Source organism: Gouania willdenowi, chromosome 6, assembly GCF_900634775.1.
Source record: "Gouania willdenowi chromosome 6, fGouWil2.1, whole genome shotgun sequence".
Lineage (NCBI taxonomy): Eukaryota > Metazoa > Chordata > Actinopteri > Blenniiformes > Gobiesocidae > Gouania > Gouania willdenowi.
Window position 1 is genome coordinate 67,173,635 of NC_041049.1, and position 15,741 is coordinate 67,189,375.

General features: G+C 40.0%; 1 protein-coding gene and 1 pseudogene across 2 annotated transcripts in view; one reads left to right on the forward strand and one right to left on the reverse strand.

Annotated features, from left to right (window-relative positions):
- klhl36 (kelch-like family member 36) overlaps positions 1-14,022 on the forward strand; it is a 56,797-nt gene extending 42,775 nt beyond the window's left edge. The window contains exons 1-9 of one of the 2 annotated variants that reach the window (XM_028448493.1): positions 3,010-3,224; positions 4,474-4,551; positions 4,792-4,989; positions 5,862-5,984; positions 7,082-7,303; positions 8,010-8,315; positions 9,496-9,723; positions 11,249-11,406; positions 13,199-14,022. In XM_028448493.1, the coding sequence (XP_028304294.1) occupies positions 4,498-4,551; positions 4,792-4,989; positions 5,862-5,984; positions 7,082-7,303; positions 8,010-8,315; positions 9,496-9,723; positions 11,249-11,406; positions 13,199-13,766 (1,857 nt within the window). In that variant the 5' untranslated portion in view covers positions 3,010-3,224; positions 4,474-4,497 and the 3' untranslated portion in view covers positions 13,767-14,022. Of the gene's footprint in view, positions 1-3,009; positions 3,225-4,473; positions 4,552-4,791; positions 4,990-5,861; positions 5,985-7,081; positions 7,304-8,009; positions 8,316-9,495; positions 9,724-11,248; positions 11,407-13,198 lie in introns of those variants that run through there. The other variant, XM_028448492.1, reaches the window with a different exon arrangement.
- On the reverse strand, positions 570-2,211 carry LOC114464376 (rac GTPase-activating protein 1 pseudogene; annotated as a pseudogene).
- Positions 14,023-15,741: the final 1,719 nt, after the last annotated feature.

Genomic DNA, 15,741 nt, shown 5'->3' on the forward strand with positions numbered 1-15,741 from the left:
TTACTTACGTTCCATCCATGTCCTTTAAAGCTGGACAACAAGCATTGTAGAAAATAAGCTTGACACTTATGATTGCCTTATCTCAGAATAAAAAAATCCAACATTTTTGAATTTTCTTTTGTTACTATAGCCTTACCTCTGAAATGTGTTTATCACATTTATCATGCTTTACTGGATTTTCACCCCAGTTTAAGTCTACTAATCATGATTAATTTTTTTTTTTTAAGGTCTTATGATAGCCTTATTTTAGAAAAAAAATATTCAAACAAAATTTTTATGCCTTTTGAAATTTCGGAGTTTGTCACATTTTTCTAATTTTTCATGCCTTACTGCATTTTAACCCCAGTTTAAGTGTGCTTATCATATTTAAACTCGTTTTAAGGCTTTTATGATTATCAATAATTCAATTTTTATGCCTTACCTCAAAATGTGGATGTTTTTCATGCCTTAATGTATTTTCACTGCAGTGTATTTGTGCTCATCATATTTAAACAATATATATTTATAAATACACACACTTCTCAAAGTACAAACACGTCAAACTATGACAAATTAAAGACAGACAAGGATTTCAAAGTTGTCCACGTGGTGGGCGTTAAAACATTTAATAAAAGCACAAACATTTAAGAAAATAGTCAAAAGTTCTGTTCTTAAACTACTGAGTAACACACGAGCTGAAAAACCATCACAATAAAAGCACAACCAATATAGAAAGAAAAGCAATAGAGATAAACAGCTGGGTTTTTCAAAATAAAACAACTATAATATAATATGGTATAAACAACTATATATGTACATATAAGAATGAATCCTTTCAACACAATTAATTAAAATATTTCGGACTACAGTCTGGGGTACTTTGTCACTGCTGCTCCGTCACAAACTGGTCCCAGTAATTACTGGGCATGGTCAGCAGGTGCTCCATCACCTTGATCTGACGGTTGGTGTCCCACATGATGGTCATGAGGTCTGGGTTGGGGACGGCGTGGCCCACGATTGTTGGACCAAAAACAAGGGCCAGGTTGTGAATGTCCATCCTGGTTTCTAGGCTTTCAGCCACTCGCTGCAGATGCAGAACCAGGAAGGCCAGCGTGTCTCTGTTGGCTTTGGGCAGGTCACTGATGCTCTGGTACAGCAGAGAGAAGCTGTTCTCCTCATCAGAAACCTCTGCTGCGTCCATGAAGGCCTGGGTCAGGCGGAACGTGAGCAGCGGCTCCTTCAGGTTCCTTAGGAAGTCCTTGAGGAACCCCGTCACGGTGTTGATGTTTTCCACCTCATTGAGGACGGGAACCATGTTAGTGAGGAGGAACTCCTCCTTCAGCTCTTTCACTTGGACGTAGGAACCTGACAGACGGTAGAGTCCGGCCTCACACAGGCCTCGCTGCTCAATCTCACTAACGCAGCTAATCACCAGAGGAGGAATACTGGGGGAGGAGTCAGGGGCGTAATCAGCCAGTACGTCATACACACACCCCTCTCCGACCTTAAGCGGGCAGCCAATGGGGTTGGGGGTGCAGGGCAGGGGGCAGAGCTCCCTACATTGTAGGTGGGACACCACTTTACAGTCACTGCACTTCATGGACCGCTTTAAAAACTTGATCTTCTTTCCACAGTGAACGCAGGACACAGGCTTGATGACCATGTTGGAGACAAAGTGGTGGAGACGAGCGGTGCCGTCGTTCTGTGGAGCGTTGGGCTGAGCTTTGAGCTCTGGCTCCACGGGAACCTTAAAGTCAGGCTTTACAGGTTCAGAGTCACACACGCCAGCACTTTCCCTCCCGCTGTGTGTCCGAGGAATCGGCTCAATGGTGGAAACGTCCTCCACGGGTTCTCCATTGGCAGGAACCTTCACGGTGGGGGTCTCGGTCACCAGGCTCTCGTTCTCTGGCAGCTTCTCCAACTCCGTCTCTCCCTTCGGTCTGGGGTGGATCTCCACGTCCACCTCCACCTGGTTGGGGGCGTGTTTTAGTGTGACTTCCAGGGCCCCTCTCTCTGTCTCAGCCTTAGTGAAGGTCTCTTTCCTGGAGCGGAGCTTCTGCTTCTTCTTTTTCAACTTACGACGACAGTCGCCCAAGTTTCGAGCCAGTCGGCTAAAACCCAGGAAAGATAGAATGCCCATAATGTGACAAACTATCCTGAAGCTGCTTTAAAAACGTTTTTAAATGTGTATGTGATAGAGATGTGTTTGCGATCTGTCTCCAGATTGTGAACACTAACATCTATTCCTGAGAGTTTGTTTATATATTGAGAAGATGAAAGCTCAACTGACATTTGTCTCATGCTGACCGCTCATTGGTCGAGAGTTAACGGTTACTGCTCGCCTATTGGCCGAGAGTTTACAGTTAATTGTCGCCCGTTGAGCGAGAGTTGCGAGTCACTTGTAAATAACCAAGATGATTGCGACCAATCACTGTTCTTTAATCCCCGGAAGTGTATAAGTGGTGGCCATGATAAAAGTTAGTTTTAATTTTCTGAGGAAAGGAAGTGTGGCCGTAGGATTATTACGTCACCTAGCGTCTGATCGTCAAAAAAACGTGACCACCTTTTCCTATCTCCTCTCCTAGGAAAGTGGATAGGAAAGGAGATAGGAGGGAATATTCGGACGCAGCCTAGAAATATTTCGATCATTACTCCATGTCGGTTGTCATTTATTTTATTTTATTTTTAAATAATCATAAATTGTGTTGCATACTATTCTTTGTTTTTCTCCTGGAATGTATAATATAAGTACAGTGTGTAATTTTTGCATGTGATTATGTTTTTGTAAAAACAAAATAAAAGTACATCCGCGAGGACTTCAGAATAAAAGAAACAAGGTATTTCATATATTTTACAATAAAATCAAGAAAAACTATATCCATCATGTTTGAGTGAGGTTCATTTTTTTACATGTTTTTTTGCATAAACATACATTTACAGCGTTCTGGACAGCCCGTGGTGCTTCCTGTCAATGCTAGGGACTTTATTTTGAAAAATGGAAACGGAGGTGCATTTGTTCTAAATATTCCGGCCGGTGGGACGTGACATGCTAACGCTGTTTACTAGGTTTTTCAGACTGAATAATAGCTTTGTAATGTCACCGTAGCAGAATGGTGTACATGTGATTTTACAGGGTTATTATTCTACAGTGTCGGAGATTAAAGATGATACTTTATTGTTATTCGGAGGTGATACATGCGGAGGCTTGGTGTTGTGTGCTAACAGGAGATGCTGCTCACTGAGAGGTAAGCAGCTGTTCTTTAGACATAAATGTAATTTGTGTTTTTATTCCGCTAAAAGCTGTTTTACTGACTTTGTATTCCCAGGTAAACCAAATAGAAACCATATGGGACAATAATATGTCTCTAAAGAGCAACAGAACACCAGAAAACAACGTATTTCCTCTAATTCTAAAATATCAAAATCATGAACAATATGATGATTCATTCACTATCATTAGCTTTGCGTTAAAAATAAAATCCCATCTGTTCAGGTTATTTCAAAACACATGATTACATTGAGTTTACAAAATAAAAAAGATAGTATATTATAAGACTGTGCCAAGTTTGTCGTACATAAACTATTAGTTGTGAAATCAATACCAAAAAATTCAGGTGAATGAATTTAACCTAATTATAAATAACTCAAGTAAAAAAAAAAAAAAAAAATTATTCTGAAAGCATCACACATTCGTTTCCTCCTACAAATACAGACAAAACCTATAAAAACAAACTGTTTTCACCAAGTTTTATTTTTGTAAATTGAAAATTATTTTCATTATTTGTTTTGAGTCATACTTTTTTATTTTTATTATTCTTGAATGGTTTGATGAATAAAATTATGTAAATCATGTTTAGTTGTTTAAAAAGTTAATGACCAAATCCTGTACATTTTCTTAATGTTAAAGCTTAATATACCTGCTTCTATACTGACACTTTACTTGAAGCTTTTGAAGTGTCATTCTATACATTTTGTCTGTGTTTATTATGCATTTTTACCATTTCCTATGATTAGGAGCGTACTGGCGAGATAATACAATGATGCTACCTTCAAAGTGATTTGTTAATTTTTTAGTAAAAAAGTTCCACAAAGATCAGCATTGCAGTTCAACCAGCATTTATATTAAAATACTTTTGTAGCAATTGTTTTTTTTTTTTGTATTAAATATTTGTCTTTCATCAGTCTGAAGAACAGTAAATGGGAGGCGTTACTCTCTTATTAAATAAAAATATTGCAGTAGTTCACGACAAATATGCCTTCTAGTATTTTCCTTGCCAATAATCAACTTTTTTCCTTCATCCATTCAGTAAATCAGTGAATATATAATTTTTCAGATATTTGGATTAAGAGAAGAGTTATCATTATCAAAGCAGACTTAGGTGCTGTTCGGAAAATACAGAGTTTGTTACCACTGTCTGTGGGGATCTGTTGAAGAATGAAATATGCAAAGAAGTGATAAGGACACTATCTTCATTATCATTGTTTGTTGTTTAGGTGATACCAAACCGACGGGACAAAATGGACAAACAGAGTTTGGGGAGTCGTCCCGAGTGGGTCAGTGAATCATCAAAGGTCAGTGAGAAAAACTCTTTTTTTTTTTTTTTTTTCATCTTGGATTCAAAGACTAGTCAGGAGTAAATATGTTCCTGTTGGACATTTTTATCCATCGGGCTGTAATAAAGTATAATAAAGGAAAGGAGGATAATGAAATACCCTCATTCTAACCAGTTATCAAGCTTGGCCTTAAAACGTTGAGTGACATTTTATGACTTTCATAATTCACTATCATTATAAACATACGTGTTTTCTCAGAAAACTGTTCAGTGGACGGACCAGGCTGCTGAGATGCTGCAGGGGCTCAACGAGCAGAGGCAGGGCGGTAGATTCTGCGACGTGGCTCTGGTTGCAGAAGAAGAGCGAGTCCCCGCACACCGTGCTCTGCTAGCCGTGTTTAGCCCGTACTTCCACGCCATGTTCACCGTGGGCATGAGGGAGGAGCAGCAGAATGAGGTAATGAAGAAGGAAAGAGACGCTTTTATAACAGAAGTCTGTCGTCAGGAGAGGAGGATTCTGTGTCTGAACAAAAGTAGTTTTCAGTCGTAGATGCAGGTGGACGACATGTTCATAAATAAAGAATCTGTGTGGTAAAAACATAACAGTTTCTGACGTAAGGCTGCACAATTAATCAAATTTTAATCATGATTATGATTTTGGCCTCCACGATTAAATTAACCTTTTTGTCTGCAATTTTTATGTTTAAAATGCGACCTCGGATGGATATAAAACTAGTTTTAGGGATTTTTTTTTTTAGGTGGGGTGCTCGTGTTGAACGTGTGGACACGCCCCCATGAGTTGATTGACATAAGTATCTAATTAATTAGTATTATTAATTCATTCTTTAATCCAGCGGACACTCAAGCCAGAAAATGTTGACACGCTAGTGTTTCTGGCTAAAAACCTGTAGCTTAAGCTTAATGTTCTTAACTTTCTCTTTATACGCTGTGATTGTTTTTGAAGGAGTTTCACTCTAACAGTATAATTATAGTTAGGCAATAGTTAATTTTGGCAAATTCTTGGGTACATTTTAGTATTTATCAATATTCTTGTTTAAAGCTTTTTTTTGTACTCTAAACTGTTCACATATTGTTTGTTAAAAAATAGTAAATTAAAGATACAGTCGTTTTCCCTAAAATGATAAATAATTGTGATAATTTTTTTGGCCATAATCGTGCAGCCCTAATCTGATGTAATGTTCTGACTTTTTCTGACCTGGACATGTTGCTGTGTTCTCCTTTTATTCTCAGTGTAAGTTTAGTTTTTCATCATCATGGATTTAAAAAGGCTTTGGGAATTCATCTGGACTTGTTGCTGTTTGTCTGCAGGTGGAGTTAATCGGTGTCTCCATCACTGGTCTGAAGGCTGTGGTGGGCTTTCTGTACAGTGGAGAACTTTCACTGGATGGAGGAAACATCCACCATGTGCTGGAAGCTGCTCATCTCCTGCAGGTAAGGTGTTAACAGAGAAAGGGTGGGTGGATGGGGGGGTCATCATCAGAGCCACAGCCACTTGTGCATAAAACAGCAAATTAAAATACATCTGAAGAAGACCTAAAGAATTTCCAGCATTTTGGATCAATTTGTGTCTCATTATTGTGCAAAAGAATGATTTTAGCCGCTGATAATAAGTACCAGACTTAGAACTATTAAAGCTGGGGTGTCTAAACTTAATCCTGGAGGGCCCCAGTCCTGCATGTTTGGAGTACAAGCTGACGCAACAGACTTAATAATTCATTATTCACCCAATTATAGTCAACAAAGTGTTGATAATAGGCACAGATTTAGGGAAATGGTGAGCTACCCTTGGGGAAAATACATTTTATATCACTTTCACATTATAACCTGGTGTGTTTTTGTCTAAATGTAATCATATCTTATATAAATTGGATATTATACCTGGATCATTTAGGATGCTCTTTTTATCATTTAACATTAAGGATGTGACCAATATGACAGAGCGCTGATACGCCCAGGGCTGTGTCTAAGTGGGGAAAAACAAGCCTGTTTGTGGATCTTACCAGGAATATAAGGATTTTCTTGGATAGTGGGGGCTGGCCCATACAGTGGTGTATTCTATACCAAATATGGTACCTTATAGCTCCGCCCATGATAGGTGCAGAGGAGTGCCTGTCAGGAACAGTTTTTGTCCCAAGTAGATATATTTATATGGATAATAGTACTGGAGACCAGAGGTGTAAAGAGTACTGGTATATTTTACTCAATTAGAAGTACTGTTAATTTTTACTCAGGTACAAGTAAGTCATACATTAAATACTCAAGTACACAAAAAACATTGCTCAATTAAATAGTACTCAAAGTAAAAGTTACTAATTACTTTTGTTTATTTGTAATAATAAATCTTGCAGGGTTGGGTTCAATTACATTTATTTTTGTTACAATTACGTTTTAAATTACCCATGTTCAATTCCGATTACAATTATACAATTATGATTGGCTCCAACCTTGATAGGACAGTGACACAGTTTGAATGCATGCAGAACGTGCGGCACGGTGAGGTTGATGCGTACGCTTTGGGTGGTGCTCAGGTGTGGCGTGCCGTGGACTTCTGCTGCCAGTATCTGGAGAGCGAGGTGAACGAGGAGAACTACCTGTACCTGCAGGAGCTGGCTCTGCACTACAGCCTGGAGAGGCTCGACGCCTTTATTGATCGCTTCATCCTCGCTCGCTTCTCCACGCTCTCCTTCAGTCCTGATTTCTTGCAGAGCATCTCCCTGTACAAGCTCACCTCCTACCTCTCCAGTGAGCAGGTAAAACCACCATGTAGGGACAAATCTGCTGTTATGAGCAGCAAGTAGAAATGACTAGATCTCTTAGACTAGAAATGGGCAACTTTTATCACAGTGAGGGCCACAAAAATGTAATTGACTGATCCAAGGGCCACACGATCAACATTAATGACAGAATTTAGAATAATGACCAATCTGAGCATTGATACAGGAAAGAACAAAGGGTTTGTCTATTGTTGTAGTCCTTTTGCATATCTAACATATCTAACTCTCATTTTAACTATTTTTTTGTAGTCACTTTGTACATTTTTGTCTAGTTTTTGTTGTCAGTTTGTCATTTTGTATATTTTTCTCATTTTGTTTTTTTTTAAGTCATTTTGTGTTGTTTTGTGTATTTTTGTTGTATTTTTGTGTTTTTGAAATTTTTTTTGTGTTTTTGCCATTTTGTGTGTTATGAGTCAACTTGTGCATTTTTGTTGTTTTTGGATTCACTTTTGTTTTTTTGTCATGGTAATGTATATTTTTCTGTTACTTTTGTGTGTTTTCATTGCCTTTTTTGTGTATTTTTCCACATTTGTAGGTGTTTTTGGAGTAATTTTAACTTTGGGGGGCCGCACAAAACTAATTTGAAGGCTGCATGTGGCCCCCGGGCCGCCAGTTGCGCAGGCCTGTCTTAGACAATATTTAAGTTTCACTACATATTGTAACTCAACCATTCCTTGCTCAGGTTCAGCACGACAGCGAGCAGGCGCTTCTACAGACCGCCCTGCAGTGGCTCAGCCAGACGCCCCAACGAGCTCCTCACACACAGAAGCTTCTCTCCCTCGTGAGGTTCCCCCTGATGCCCGCGGGAGACCTGGTGAGCCGGATCCTGCCAACGATGCAAGCCCTGCTGCCAGAGGAGGTGGGCTGTGAGGCCCTGGTGGAGGAGGCGATGGGATACCACGCCACAGTCAGCGCCCAACCACTCCTACAGAGCGGACGCAATGCACTAAGAGGAGGGGTGGAGGGGCTGCTGCTCGTCGGAGGAGAGGTGCTCGTTGTCATTTTCACTGTGGAGAAATATTTGAGCCATATTTATCAAGATTCCTCAAAACTCTCCTTAGCTGCAAAATTATATTATTCAAAGTTTAATTAGAAGACTTGCAGTTGGCTGTACCCGTCCTAATTCATAATGATTAACTGCTGAGGTTAATTGACGTCAGCTGGGGAGACGAGAAACCATTAAGGTTTGAAATGCCATACTATGTTCTAAACATTACACACTCAATGAGTATATACTGTCTAATATATACTATAAGTATGATTAGGATGATAACCGTTCCCACTGAAGTATACTTCCAAGTTTCCCAAGATGCATTTTGAACCTACAAACATGAAGCACACTAAGGCTATATATCTCTGTTAATTCTCCACCTTTTAAAGTTCTAAAAACATTTTAAGTGAGAAAGTGACCAAGTAGAATATCAGCTTTTGCTCATTTGATCCATAAAACTTGTAGAAACCTAGAGATCCTCCATAGTGCTACTGACTAAACCTCCGGTTAACTTCAAAACAAGAGCATTATTTACAAAAGAGTTAAAAACTAATGGACGATAAGAAGAGATGCTTTTGTTTTGAAAAGGGGATGTTTGACTTTTAGCTTGAAGCTGGTCCCAGGACTATTTTACGTTCTGCTAGCAATGCATCATGGAGCTGTTGTGTATGTTAGTGTGCCCACTGTACATACTTAAAAAATGTCATGAGTAGTATGTTGGTATGCCATTTCTAACACAGCCTAAAACTTGTGGAGCTAGATACACAACCCATCACATGAATGCACTTTAGATCATGGTCCAAAGCTGAATAAATAATTACTCAATAACTAGTTGGTGTCAGAAATGTCTTTGAAATCATTTATATCAACATTTAGCTCAAAACGTATTTATTGTGGAACGTGAGGGATTCCATAAGGTAAGAAGGATACTGAACATTTAGATATAGAAAAAAACCCTCATAAAGCTTTCCTGTCCTTAGATGTAGAGAGAGTACTTGGTGGGGGCCTAGCAGGTGTTCCTGAGTTCAGGTGAGGTGCTTGGGTGGGGGCCTAGGCTCATTAGCTGGGTCGCTGGGCCACGTGGGGTGTGTTTGACACCTCTGCTTTAAGCAAAACTAACGAAAAGAACATTGACTCCAAGGAATTAGTATGAACTGTGAGTGTTCTGTGCTGTCAGGTGTCTGAACGTGGACAGGAGCTGAGCGCCAACGTTTGCAGACTGGACGAGGGAACGGGATGCTGGGAGGTGGAAGCGGAGCTCCCGGCCCAGCGGAGCCACCACAGCCTGGCGGTGCTGGGAGGGTTTATTTTCACAGCAGGAGGAAGCTCCTCTAGAGACAACGGAGGAGGTGCGGCCTGTGACCTGCTGCACAGATATGACCCCCGACACAAGCAGTGGACCCAGGTAGGGTAACCACGACCTCACCGCTTCTCTATTTAGGCATTGAAACATATCAAACTGTTAGAGTAACTAACCCTTGCTTTCTGCTGACCTGCCACTAGGAGTTGTGGAATTAAAAAAAAAATGCCTTGATTATGGGCGGTGCTCCTGACGCGGTAAGACACGCCCAGACAGTAACGTAGTGCTGTCTTCTCAATTACTACATACAATACACTCACAAACGGCTCCTGCTCTTCTTCCGCCATTTGCTTCGGAACACCACAGCCTCACACACACACATGCACACACCAGGTAGACAAACACACAGCAGCGAGAAGTACATGCACGTTCGCACACACCTAGAGACAGACGGGGATACACACACAATGCGTCTGTACATACACACATGCTGTAGCTTGTTGAGACTGTTCTTCACAGAGTCAAAAACAGAAATGCACGGATCAACGGAGTTCCGAATTGAGGTTGTCAACCAATGCTCAGTGAGGGTCCCCCCTCCAAGCTTTTATAGGAGGGGACGGAGCCAACAGCGACAGTTGGTGATGCACGATGATCACAGTGACGTGTCATAGCCTGTATCAGCCAATAGCAAAATTAATTTGTAATAACTAAATACGCAAAATTAAAATACTTTTACCACAGGGTTCCCACAGATCCTTAAAAAGTCTTAAAAGGCATTACATTCATGAAATAAGGCATTCATTGTCATTAAAATGTCTTAGATCAATGTTTCAAAAGTCTTACATTTTGACACATAAATATGACTTTATGGTTGTAATTAGTCTCGCATTTCAAAAAAATATATAATTTACAGTAACATTGCACAATCACGACAGCAGAACAAACTACAAAACAGTGACGTGGTGGCAGCGTCATGCTTGGAGCAACTTTCAACAACATGGGAAAATGTAAATTTCTCGAATATTGCCTGTCCAATGAAGATTTTTCTTAATGGTTTTTTGTATTTTTGTTGTTTTATAGATTTCTGGCTATTTTTGTAGTCATCTTGTGTTTTTGGAGTGATTTAGATCATTTTAGTCTGTGTTTTTTTTTGTGCATTTTACTGTCATTTTATGTATTTTTGTGTTTTCTCAGTTGCACATCTGTACTAGACACTGAAAACATTTTTTTCCTCAATTGTGTTTACTGTGAAGTTGGTTTTAAATTTAATATCAAATGGCATTAATATAATAATTAATTAGTATAATTTGACTGAAGCTGTAGGAACCCTGTACTAAAATATTAAAAGTTGGACTAGGATCAATCAACAGCACTACGTCATACCCAAATACATACTGTATGTATTTAGCAGAAAAAAGTGGGTTTGGGGTTTAGTTACTCTTTAAAGCAGAAGTATTGTGACAAGATTCCTGCACATAAATCTTTAATGTTTTTTACAGTTTAATGACACTTATACTGTTGGTTCAATCACTAGGATTAAGATTGAGCAGCAGATGTCTCCATATTTACAATTGAAGTCCCCATCATTTATTTAGTGACGATCTGTTTTTACACTCTGATGGTTCCTCAGTGTTGTCCAATGAATCATCGGCGCGTGGACTTCTTTCTTGGGGCTGTGGGAGGACGTCTGATCGCTGTAGGAGGGAGGAACGATGGTGGAGCTCTGTTTACTGTGGAGGTCTACAGCCCTGCTGAGGACTGCTGGTCCCCTGTGGCTCCTCTACCCAGGTAAGAGCACATCAACCACCTTTTAATAGAGCCCACATGTAGTATAGGGGAAGTACTTATTTTAGGCTACACAGCAGGTTTATTGGAAGTGTTCATATTACTGAGCTGTCAGAAAAGCGTGGGCACACGTAAGCACATTACTAGTTAATGAGAAGGGTTCATCATTAACATTAAAATGGATGTTTGTACTGTAAAAATAACAGAAACAACCACAAAAATATCACCCCCAGTTGCATCTTTAAACCCATATATGAATTTAAAAAAAACGCATCTTCTTAAATGTGTTTAAAAAAAGAAACTGTACTTCATTAACTCATTAAAAATCGTTTTGATAGATGACACAAAAAAAAGTATTGTGTCAGAATTTAATGATAATCAAATTTAAAAATTAGCCATTAGCTTCATCTGTACAATAACAACAAGAAGACATAGTCATCAACATCCCCCGCCAGATTGGTTCTCATAACTCACAACCTTTTCCTGAATGTCCTAAATCTAACTTGGATGTGTACGAAAGAAAATATTATCACATCAGAATAAAGAATTACTAACTATCCTAAACGTTTTCTAAGAAAAGCTGTTCCCATTGAAGATGCATCTAACAGAGTTAAAAAAAAATGAAAGAAGGGCAATATATCTGGAAAAAGGAATTGCACGCTTCTCATTTTCGAACTCCATCAAGGTATTGATACCCTGAAGCCCCACACCGAATTTGGATATCTTGTCTTAAACAGTTTCTGAAAAAAGCTGTCCCCTTTAGCTCGGACGAACGGATGGAGCTCAAACCTATATCCCCCTTCCAAAAAATGTGGATTTATAACTTGATCAACTGCTTTTTAAGGATTCATTTTAGCTAGCAACATCACATGATTACACAAAGATATTTTAAAACATATTGATACAGATTGAAAGTTTTTTTATTCAGAGACAATTCAAAATCACTGATTAATGTCCATGTGTGTCAATAAGTTATTTTATCCTTCAACACTTAAATGTAGAGCTTTGTCAATTCATTGCGGTTATTTTCTAATATTCACGTCCCAAATGATCCAAATTGTGTTTTAAGAACAAAGTTCATACTTTAATTTCAAGAATGTTTTATTTCAACATTTATTATTTTATTTTGATTAACATAATTTAGCATCAGTTTTGGGCAGAATGGTTGTTTTATGCACATTTTTACAACAGTTCACTGATACTTTTTTCTTAAACTCCTCCTCAGTTTGGCTCTTTCAGCGTTAAAGGCATAATTTACTGCATATGTGTCAAACCCATGGCCCAGGGGCCAAATCTGGCCCTTTGGAACATCCCAATTTGGCCCGCAGGATTAAATGACAGAGAAAACACGAATCATTGTGTAAATGAAACGCAACAATATTTGCAGTAACTCATAGTTTTCTCGGGTGCTTGATTGAAGTCATCTTTAATGTTAAACTGTTGAAAAAACTCCAAACTTTTACAAAACCTTAAATGTTTTTCAAATTATGACAATATTTCTCTTAATTACATAGAAATCGGTCATAAAACCTGGAAAATTTAAAGTGAAGATCCTGTTGGGACTGATATCTGTCACTTATTGCTTGGATGTTGTGAGTTTTTGACACATTTTGTATTTTATGTATATGTAGAAGCTTAAACTAGGGCTCAATAATGTTGAAATGACTTGTTTTCCTGCATAAAAACTGTGGCCCACTTGAGATCAAACTGCTTGGTATCTGGCCTCTGAACTAAAATGTGTTTGACACCTCTGATGTATTATACTGTTTGTTAAATTTCCATTGTTTACCCTCAGGTTTACTTACGGCCACGCTGGGACAGTTCACCAGGGTGTGGTCTACATCTCGGGCGGTCACGACTCTCAGATCGGTCCGTACCGCCGTGACGTGCTGAGCTACGATCCGTTGCTGGACGACGAGGGCTGGGTGCAGAGGCGGCCCATGAGCCGGGCCAGGGGCTGGCACTGCATGGCCTCCCTACAACACTGCATCTACGCCATCGGAGGCAGCGACGACAGCGAGGACACCACCGAGCGCTTCGACATCCGCCAGGTGGAGTCCTACGACCCCCGGCACGACCAGTGGACCCCGGTGGCTCGGCTTCTGCTGCCCAACAGTGAGGCGGGCGTGGCCGTGTGGACGGGGAGGATCTTTGTGCTGGGGGGCTACAGCTGGGAGAGCATGATGTTCTCCAAAGCCACTCAGGTGTACGACCCAGAGCAGCGGTCCTGGTCCAGAGGGCCCGACCTGCCTAAATGTGTGGCAGGGGCCTCAGCGTGTGTGTGCACGGTGAGGCCGTCTGCAGCGGCATCGGAGAAAAGACTCGTAGAGCGAGAAGTGAAGAGGAGAGGACGTCCCACGTAATATACAGACATGGACATGTGGGTTGGTACTTAACCATCAAACAAAGAAAACCACAATGGCAGGGGTGGACTGGCCATCTGGCATACCAGATCTCTTCCCAGTGGGCCGTCAACCTGAAATGGGCCGGTCTGGTCCGCTACGATTTTTTGTTTTTATGACGAGCAAGTGAAGGCAGACATGGTAACAGGTGGCCAAAAATGGTTCAAATATGGCAAAGAAGGAAAGAGTGTAATGTGACTAAAATGGGCCAAAAGCAGTCAAGAGTGGCCAAAAAATGGGCAAATTAAGAGGAACCAGGTGGTATATGGTGGCAAAGGTTAGCTTAAATGGGCAAAATGTGGCAAACAATAGTGAAAAAGGGCAAAACAAGGAAACGAGTGGTATTTATTGAACAAAAATGTGCTTATTTGAATGAAAAGTGGCCAAAAAAAAACAAGGAAAGGACAAAAATTGAATTAGTGTACAATAGAACTTGCAAAAATGGACAAAAAAACAGGAAAAATGGTATTTATTGGAAAAAGGTAGCTAAAGTCTGAAAAAAGTGTCAGAACATTTTTGAAAAACAGTAAACATTTGGGACAAAGGGAATCGGTAAGGTTCTCTAATTAAATTAAGACATAATGAGCCACATGTTGAGAATCTGTCTTGCAGGTCCGTGGGATCCTTAGTGTGGAGTTACAGAGTCTCAACAACTCTGTCTCCACCCTTTCCTCTGCACACACCCAACACAGCATCACGTGGATGGCTGTTCATCATAGGAATGGGATCCACACAAGGTTCCTGCTGCTTAACAGAAGGTTGTCCTTGCCGCCATGATGAATTCATGTTGGGTGTGGGATACATATGTATGTGTATATACGTATATATGCATATGTGTGTATCCATAAAATGAAGAGTCCATCCTTAAGACTGCTCTACTGTAAAGTGTCTTGAGATACCATTGGTTATGATTTGGCACTATACAAATAAAAGATTGATTGATTGATTGAATCACTGACTTAATAACAGCTTCTACATGATGTCCACTAATAATGCAGTGGACTGGACTGAAAATGCCCGGGCTGAATTTTGGTCCCAGTCCACTTCTGCACAATAGTCACTGGTAAAATGTAAATGTAATAATGCATATTGATTTATTGAAGCCTGGCTAATGAAAGTCAGAGATGTCCTTTGAATTGTGGTCCATCAGAGTATTTTAAAGACATTTCTGAGTCTCAGTTCGGGCTGGGCGATATGGAAAAATATTTTCTCAAAATAGCGATGTACAATTTAAATCTCAATTATTTCATTTCAAATGAAGTCTGACCAGAAAGACAATTCTGGGTTAAATGTGATCATATAAATGCCACACATTTGCCACATTAAGGCTCTCGTCTTTTTCTCCTCAAAGGGACAGCACGTGTGTGTGAGTTGTGCAGTGTGGCCTGTTTAGGGAAAGGTTTTGGTTAGGACGCATTCAGTGATCCATCAAACTGTGATTTTCATGCTGTATTGAAAGCAGCGTATACCTAAAACAACTATTTTAATACAAAATAATCTATAAAAAAATATATTGTAATTTTTTGTTTCACCAAAATTGGAAAATGGTAAATGGACTAGATTTATATAGCGCCTTATCACCACACTGAAGCAGTCCCAAAGCGCTTTACATATCAGCTCATTCACCCAATCACTCTCACATTCACACACCAGTGGGACAGGACTGCCATGCAAGGTGCTAGTCGACCATTGGGAGCAACTTAGGGTTCAGTGTCTTGCCCAAGGACACTTCGACACATAGTCAGGTACTGGGATCGAACCCCCAACCTCTCGATCAGAGGACAACCCACCACCACCTGAGCCACGGTCACCCTGGAAACTTGATATGTCTTGAATCTCAATATATCAGCTACACGTTCAGCTATATGTTCTATTAGTGACTATTATGGGGTTTTCTTCCTTTGATGGAAGCGTTCCAAAACATTGGTCCATGTCT